The sequence below is a fragment of the Corvus cornix genome, chromosome 1 (assembly GCF_000738735.6).
Source record: "Corvus cornix cornix isolate S_Up_H32 chromosome 1, ASM73873v5, whole genome shotgun sequence".
Classification (NCBI taxonomy): Eukaryota; Metazoa; Chordata; class Aves; order Passeriformes; family Corvidae; genus Corvus; species Corvus cornix.
Window position 1 is genome coordinate 38,052,997 of NC_046332.1, and position 8,239 is coordinate 38,061,235.

The following is an 8,239-nucleotide window of genomic DNA, read 5'->3' on the forward strand; positions in this document are numbered from 1 at the left end:
CATCCCCCCCTTGTGCCCAGATTCAGGATTGATCAGAGCCTGGAGGAGAAAGTTTTGCCACCCAGTGCAGGGTTGTAGGATCTGTAGGTGATCTGTAACTGCAGGAGTCCCGCTCAGACCCACCAGGAGCATTTGAGTGGGCATCTGAGGATTTTGTCTACTGGAGTTACAGCAACATTCTATATATGTAGCAGGATGACAACTACACTCAAAAATGGTGAATCTTAAGATGTTTCCTTCAGCTTCAGAAAGAACATCTCACTGAGGTACCCAGCATTCTCAGAGACTTATTTGCTAGTAAAGTGCTGGATTCTGCTGCCACTGGAATGGGGAGCATGGTTCACAAACTCTGCACAACTGGAAAATTAGAACAGAATAGAATAGAATAGAATAGAATAGAATAGAGTAGAATAGAATAGAATAGTTGATTTGGAAGTGAGCTACAATGATCATCCATAATGATGCCCTGAACAATTCAGGGCTCATGTATTGTAAATGTTGAGGGAGGGAGTTGGCATAAGGGGTCAAAGAAGGCAGGAGGAAAGGTTTAACTCTGCAGGTCAGTGATACAAAATACTCTGACTCCAGGGGATTTGATAAAGGGCAGTAAAATAGCACTGGATTCACAGTGAGAGACTGATAACTGCTTGTGCAAGGGCAGGTTAGCTGCAAAGAGTGGTAGATATTTCACTCTTGTAAAATACTGAGGTGTGAAAACCCTGCACGAGGCTTAAAATTATTTCAGAACTGTAAGTTTATTACAGGACACTGAGAAAAACAGTTTCACTTTTTTTTTTTCCATTTATAAGAAGATTTTTCTCACTTCACTGCTGAATGCTGCAAGTTAAATGTGGAATGGGGCACCGTGATGTGATGGTCAAGCTAATTTCCACAGCACAAGGAAATATTGCTCCTCTGTGCTATAAAGTAGAGGTTTTGGAACAACATTTTTTTATTATTTGAACCCATATTTTCTTCTGCTAAGAACTTTAAGTTCTGAAATCTACTTCAGACACTTGCAGTCGTGAATTTTCTTAGCCACTCCAAATAGGACGCATCTCAGCTTAAATGCACCAAAATTGTGCAGTCATCAGAGGATAACTTGCAGACAAATGTTCCACTTTTATTACTTTCCATCAGAGATATCATCTCTTTTCTCAAAGCGGTTCATTTATGAACTGATTCCAGAGAGCTAACTTCTTAGTTGGGATGAAATGCCCTTGAAGTGACAAGTACACAGATGCTTTACAGGGTAAGAGAGCAACATTCAAAGGTGAGTTAAAAAGTCAAACTGTGGGATCTTTTAGCTGCAACTTGACAATGATGCAAAGATACTCTGATAAAAGGTTCTAGTCCAAATCCACAGTAGAACTTAATTATCCATACTCCAGCTGTGAATGGCATGTCCAACTTTTTGTATGTTTTTTGGGTTTAGTTATCTATTTGAAGAAAAACTATTTTTCTACTTGAAGAATAGGCATCTGCTTTTCTTCAGATCTTTCTTAGAAAAAGTGCCTGTGAAGTAAGAGACCCCTATTTATCAGTGTCTATCATATCCTCCACTTCTCTAAGGGTATTTCCACCAAAAAAAAAAAAAAAAAAGGCTTTGTGGAATACATCTGTTCATTCATTCTGAAAAGGTCTTGACTTTTCAGATCCCGGTTCAGAAAGGATGCTTTCTTACCCAGTTGCACCGGATCTCAGATAGCAACCTAAAAGTCTACCTCTCAACCATTTCCATGTTGCTACAAGGAGAGTCAGAAGAGGGGAAGGGAGGCCTGATGTGATGAGACTGTTGTTTAAGTACCAGCAAAACACACCCACAGTCTTAGTAACTAACAAGGCTCAGTCATGCAGGTAACAGCAACACACATGCAGAGAATCCCATCCTGCAAGCCAGTCCAAAGTCACCTTGACAAAGGCAAAAGTTCCTTCCTGGGAAGAGCTTACTTTCTCCCCTCTAGGGGCTCCACACCAGTGTCATCAGCCTGTATTAAACATGCAACTCTTTCATACTGCCCCCTGCAGAACCTCCTTTCTTGGTTTTATCACCTGTGGTGTGGCCAGGGCTCCACATCTTCCCACCATTTTAGCTCTTGCCAAGTCTATGTGCAGTCCTGTAAGATTTCCCAAGGTCACCGTTTAGCTCACAGCTACTACTGGCTCAACTGCAGAGATGTCTGTCTTTCCTGACTGGATGTTGGAGGATGGTGGAAGGACTTGGGAGGCCTGCAACCTCTTGAGGTTGCCATTTTCTGGCCAAGCCATTCGGTAGGATGGGACAGTGGAGGGAAGCCTCTGTTCCGTGGGCCTGGGGGCTTTTCTGCACATGTTGAGCAAAGCCTTCAGCTCCGATCGGAAGCTGTCATTGAGCCAGCAGTAGATGAAGGGGTTGTAGCAGGTGCTGCTCATTGCAAACCAGTGGAAGGCGAAGTACAGGGCATTGTTGGTGTGGATGGTCTGGCTGGAGAGGAGGAGGACATAGCAATTCAAGGGGAACCAGCAAACTGCGAAGAGGATGACAACGAGCATCAGCATCTTGATGGTCTTCTTATTCTTTTTGCGAAGGACAAAGTACTGCTCAGTGGTGACGTCCCCGATGACATTGCGCAGCCAGAGTTTCTTTGCCACTGTCACGTAGGCAGCAGAGATGATCAGAAGGGGCAGCACGTAGAGCAGAATGAAGGTTGTTAAATCAAGGTACTTCCAAAAGAGGTCGGCAGGCTCAGGGAAATCTGGCAGACACAGGCACCGGGTAACATCCTCACTGCAAATGGAGAGATGGCACAGGATGAGAGGCACATATGGCCAGACATGGCGGGACAAGTACATCAGAAACAAGGAGGCAGGTGGGAGAGGGCTCCTGCCATGTGGCCTGAAAGCAAACACTGTGTTTATCTGTGACAAATGTCACAGCTGAGCAGAGCTCTGCTCTTCAAGGATCTGAGCCATGGAGCAGCCAGTGAGCAATGTGGTGATAATTTCTTATGGGCATTCATGACCTTATGACAATTTTATGAATTTCATCAATTGCAAAATTTCCAGCTGCACATAAGCAGGTTTTTATTTTCTGTCCTTTGGCAAACAGGTACACAGTCTCTGCACATATTAAGGACCTTTCTCTCATTAAAGCACTTTGTAAATATTAAGGCTCTTGACAGCTGAGGCAGATTTATCTACTTTCCTAGGGCTAAAGAGTTGATTAAAACCTGTTGGGTTTTAGTGAGTTTTTGGTTGGTTGGTTGGCTTTGTTTCTCATCTCTGGTTTGCCCAAAGAGGTCAAATTGGTATATGGCATAAAACCCCAGTGTACAGAGGTAAAGGGTCCAGGCCAGATCCTCTAACTTCTTAGCCTATTTTGTGTGATTAGTGGGACAGAATAAAGATAAAATATTTAAAAATAAAAAGGACAGGATATCAGACATTGCTAAAGGCTTTCAGTGGAATATACCAAAGTATGACTGCTCAGAGTATGGCCTCCAGGGAGACTGGAGGAAAGCAAAGCACATCCTTACCTGTATTCAAAGGTAAAGAGCTTTTGGTAGATAGCATGTGGTAGGGAAAAACAAGTTGCCATGATCCAGATTACAGAGATGTAGATAACACCTTTTCCAGTAGATATGCGAGGTTTCAGAGGGTGCATTATAACCTGCACAAAATAAACCAAAATCTAGGCTTATTACATTTCTGGAAAAAAAAAAAAATTTTTTTCATACAATCTTCCAGCCTTAAATTTATTATTCAATGTGGTAATTTAGCATGCAAGCAGTACAGTCTTCACCCAGCTCCCAAGGACTGTAAGCTGTATATGAAAATCTGAATTTTAACACCATGAAATATGGTTCAAGTCAGATCTTAGTCCTACCCCCAAATTTCAGTATTTGCATCTAGGTGGGAAAAACACCAGGAGGTGTTAATATGTGTTCATTACCAGGTTCAATTTCCTTAACTGAAAAAAAAAAAAAAAAAAGGAGAAAAAAGTTTCAAACTCTTCAGTATCAGTGACCCAAAGAACCAAGGGGTTTGTTATTTAACCAGACCTCCATGGGAATGCTTGTGATAGCCAGTGCATTTTCTGGAAACAATCTTTCTAGCAGAAAATGCCAGCTGTAAATGGTTTTGTGTGGTTGTTGGATGACTCCAAACTGATAATACCCAACTGTCCCCAGTTTTGAGCCCATTATTAACAGCAAGCCACAGCTCTGTGACAAGCACCAGTGTACTGTAGTCAGATCTCCAGTATTCAGGGTAACAGGAGGTGGGACATCCCAGAACATCAGGAGATAGAGCTGAGAAAGCTAACTAGGATGTCCCTTACAACCCTAGTGCTGGCCAAGTCACCCCAAAGGAGAGCTCTCCACATAAATTCCTATCAGGATCTTGAACGTTCTCCTTGTTTGAGAGCTACTGGATTATCTACTGCATAAAAGATCCCTTTACCCAGCTGGAAGAGATAGCAAGGTGATGGATACCTCCTACCTTGCTGTGGGCTCGAAACTATTCTGACAGCAAGAACTGCCCCCCTACCCTGTCAGCTCCTCGTGCATCTTATGATACTCTGGGAACTGAGGGGAAAAGGGCATGGGATCATCCTTTCTCAGTTTACTTATGTCCTCCCAAGCTTTCCATCCTCTGCTTCAAAGAAGTCTCACCTGGTGCCTGTCCACAGCAATGGCTGTAAGGGTCAAGGCAGAGACGTGGAGGGAGCAGTACTGTGCAAATCTACTGACATGGCACATCCCCTTCCCAAAGATCCAGGTACTGTTCACAAAACGAGCCTAAAACAAGATGACCATTAGTTTTGTGCACCCCACAACTGCTTATAAGTACAGCTCCAGTACACAATCCCTTGTGCTGTGTAAAAGATACTTTTAAGATACCAGGTTCTTTGTATAACTGTATAAATTTCTGGCTTCTGAACCCTGAAGAGGCAGGCTACTGCTGCTCAGTGGCCTGGCAATATCCTCCAGGACAACACAGCAGCCCAGTATCAAAGATGTTTGTTCTCTTTTATTTACAGTGAGTCCTTCTGCAGCCTCACTATTGAGTCAATATATTTGCTTTTCCTTTTAAGTCCTCCTTTATGTGATACGGTGACCTGTACATCTTATCTCACTTCAAGCAAACTACAGCTTTTCAAAACAGCTTGTTAAACAATGGTGAGCATTTATCTTTTTCAAGAGTTTTATAGCATTACTTTGGAAATACTTTAGAAAAGAGAAGGACAAAAAGGATCAGATGCTACTAACATACTAAGCAATCACTGCAAGGTTATTATTGTTCAAGTACTATCAGGGCCACAAATGGGTAATTTCCAATCTTCAACTAGATAGCAGGAATCAGAGAAGAAAAATACATGTGGAGTTTTCCAAAGGCAACTCCAATGGCTGTAATTTGGAGTGGACAGATATCTGCAGAACATCTGCACACTGCCTATCGCAGTGTAAAGCAGGAAGAGCCACCAGAGCACCTTTATAGCACTGTAGGGGCCCAGAGAAATTGACTTCAGTTATGGGGTGGACTGTGGTGGTGCATTCCCCCACCTCCCAGGCTGCACCATGTCTGTGAAGGGCTTAGGTGCTTCCTTTCCCTCAGGGATGGGTTGTCCCAGGCATCTGTGCCCCCTCTTACCAGCGTGAAAGGTGTGTTGAGGAGCGTGATCATGATATCGGCTACAGCCAGGTTCACAATGAACAAGCTGGTGGCAGAGTGAACGCGCTTCGTCTTGATGACAACATGACAGACCAGGACGTTGCCGAAGAGGGAGAAGACAATGATGAAGGAGTACGCCGCGATGAGCAGGGCTTTCACCGTCGTGCTCTGAGATTCTGCTCCGTACCGGCTCCTGTTCACAAAGCTCTGCCAGTCGGCCAGGCTGTCATTATCCCAGGAAAAGAAACCCGACACGTTCGGGATTACAAAAGTCTTCTCCAGGCTCCCATTGAGGGGCAACTTTCCTGGGGTCACAAAAGCGATAACCAAGTCGGGGAGGCTGAGCCAGACAAAACAGGACAACATCTCTGGAACGCCGCTCTGCTCCTCCAATTTGGGAAGAGCTCATTTGCGAGAGCAGAGCTCGCTCCGTGCCCCGGGAGAGCCGCTCTCCCCTCGCTCAGCCCCGGCGCACCCGGGGGCTGCAAACACGGCACAGGAGCAGCGGGAGCGGAGGGATGCTCCTGCCTCCCGCAGCGTGCTTCTCTCCCGCTCGGCTCGCCGCTACTTTTGCTCCTTCAGCCAGCTTTATATCCCCAGGCGAGCTCCGAGCCGGGATCTTCTGCAGTCATTGGGCTGCATGACATAATTTGTGCTCTGACGTGCTGCTTTCCCACGCAGCTGTGCTCCCCCGGGCGCTACTCCGAGGCAAGTACATCTGCGAGAAAGGCAAAATCAATCTCTTCAGATGTCAGAACCCCTTTTCTCTATCACAGCCCAGCTCAGGCAAATTCTGTGCTGTTTATACACCGGCAGCACGTGTGCCAGCTCTGCTCTCTCCCAGGACAGGTCAAATCTGAGCTGTTTTACAGGTCTGGCAGGCAAGTTTAAGTCTATTTCTTAGCATGATTAGAACAGCACAGAACAGAATGTAACAGATGAACTGTAAATAACAAGCTGCCTTATTGTACTGACACTATTTTCCCAAAGACCTTTTTTCTCTGAGAGAGACGTGGAATACTCAAGTTTTCCCTTGGCAGGTATTTCCTCTCAACCAAAGAAATAAAAAGTCGGATGTGAAACTGCTTTCTAGGGTTTGTAGAAATAGAGGTAGTTACAAAGATGTTGATTATACAGGACAGAGAACAGGAACTGTCCCAGCACAGTGAGTCCAGTATCCAAAGCAAAAGGCAGCTGTATGCAGGTCCCAAGCACTGATGAGATGGAAGCATGTGTTCCCTCTGCTTTCCCCCCAAAACACAGCAGGAAATAGAAAATCAGGACCAGGAGACAAAGACCCACAAATCTTACACAGAAAGATTGTGCCAGTTCCCAAGTGCACAGGTACAGTGCTGCACCTCTGCTGGGGACAGATCTGCTTGGGCAGTGTCAACAATCCCCAGCCAGAGTTGGTTTTGTACATAAAAGGCTTTATTTAATCATTAATTAAATGACCACCACCTGAAAAGCTTGTATTATAAGCTGGTCACTCACTGATGAAAGCAACTCTTCCAAAAGATGTCTGTGACAGCCTTAGTGAACTGCTTGGGCTGCCTTCTCTTCACCACTCCTCAGGAGCTGGACACAGTAGGACAAGCAGAATGGACAGCCCACAGTGCTACCCTGCACACTGCTGCCAGAGTGTTTCTTCCACAAAATTGTCCAACTTGAGTTCTTTAGGCAATTCACCTGTTTCAGAGAAAGCTTTCCAGTGAACCTGCTGGAGTTGCTCAGGCAGCAGTCACCCCTGACCATTCAGAGAGAAGAAACATGCTGTCAGGAAACTAGTCTCAAATAAAGGCCCAAGAAAATAGTACAAAGTAGGACAGAACAGCACTCTTAGAGGTTTGGGATAAGAACAGAGGGGCCAGTGGCATATGTTCCCCTTCTTGCTATGCTGCTCCAGCAGCTCCCAAGTGCCCCTCCTTTCCAGTGTCGCTGGCCAGTGCATAAGGGCATTCTGTCTTCTGACACTCAGACTCCAGCTCTTGTTTCATATCTACCAAATTCTGTTCTCCTGTACTATAATCTGTATTCCAGCAAAAATTATAAGCTTGGTTTATTTATGCTCCTTGATCTAATTCTTAATTTCTAGCAGGGTACCCTTGCATACATAGTTAGAGCTGCCATTGCCTTTGAAGACCAGGTGCATCCAGGAGACCAGGATATCTTCTCACCTCCTAAGCCACGCTGCTGGTAGGATGGGAATCTTCTCCCACTCAGCTCAAGACCACACTTCTCTGAGCTGGATTCTGTGTCTTGTGATCCAGAGGAGGTGGTCCAACCACACACTGGGCAGGCCCACCCAAAATAGCCACAAAGGGTCACGGAAAAACCTAGTGGAAGCTCTCTGTCAGGTTTCTCCCATGTTGCTGGTGTCCCTTTCTCTGCTTCACACCACCTTTCTGATTTAGTTTGTATTTGAACATGCTCCAATAAGAGCTGCTTAAGCAGCTCACCTACTTGTAGTTGTTCCTAAAGAACAGACTGTGGTAGTTTGGGCAGCTTGGCACCTGCTCCTGCCAACTTCACCCTTGCTCCACAATCCCCAGTACCCCGCTGACAGCAAAAGAAGCAGCTGCACAGG

General features: G+C 45.2%; 1 protein-coding gene across 1 annotated transcript; it reads right to left on the reverse strand.

Moving 5' to 3' along the window:
• Positions 1–308: 308 nt before the first annotated feature.
• On the reverse strand, positions 309–6,602 carry GPR83 (G protein-coupled receptor 83). The gene is made up of 4 exons (XM_010400632.4): positions 5,632–6,602; positions 4,653–4,778; positions 3,516–3,649; positions 309–2,767 (listed from the first exon to the last, which is right to left on the reverse strand). The coding sequence occupies exons 1-4, from the start codon at positions 6,016–6,018 to the stop codon at positions 2,143–2,145; spliced, it is 1,272 nt and encodes a 423-aa protein (XP_010398934.1). The 5' UTR covers positions 6,019–6,602; the 3' UTR covers positions 309–2,142.
• Between the last annotated feature and the right edge of the window lie 1,637 nt (positions 6,603–8,239).

What these genes read in the sequence shown, in the direction of transcription:
- GPR83 (XM_010400632.4), bottom strand. Translation starts at nt 6,018, where the DNA reads ATGTTGTCCTGTTTTGTCTGGCTCAGCCTCCCCGACTTGGTTATCGCT. An exon ending in TCAACACACCTTTCACGCTG is followed by an intron (nt 4,779 to 5,631) that starts GTAAGAGGGGGC and finishes ATCTTGTTTTAG; the next exon opens with GCTCGTTTTGTGAACAGTAC. An exon ending in CTCTTTACCTTTGAATACAG is followed by an intron (nt 2,768 to 3,515) that starts GTAAGGATGTGC and finishes CTCCATTTGCAG; the next exon opens with TGAGGATGTTACCCGGTGCC.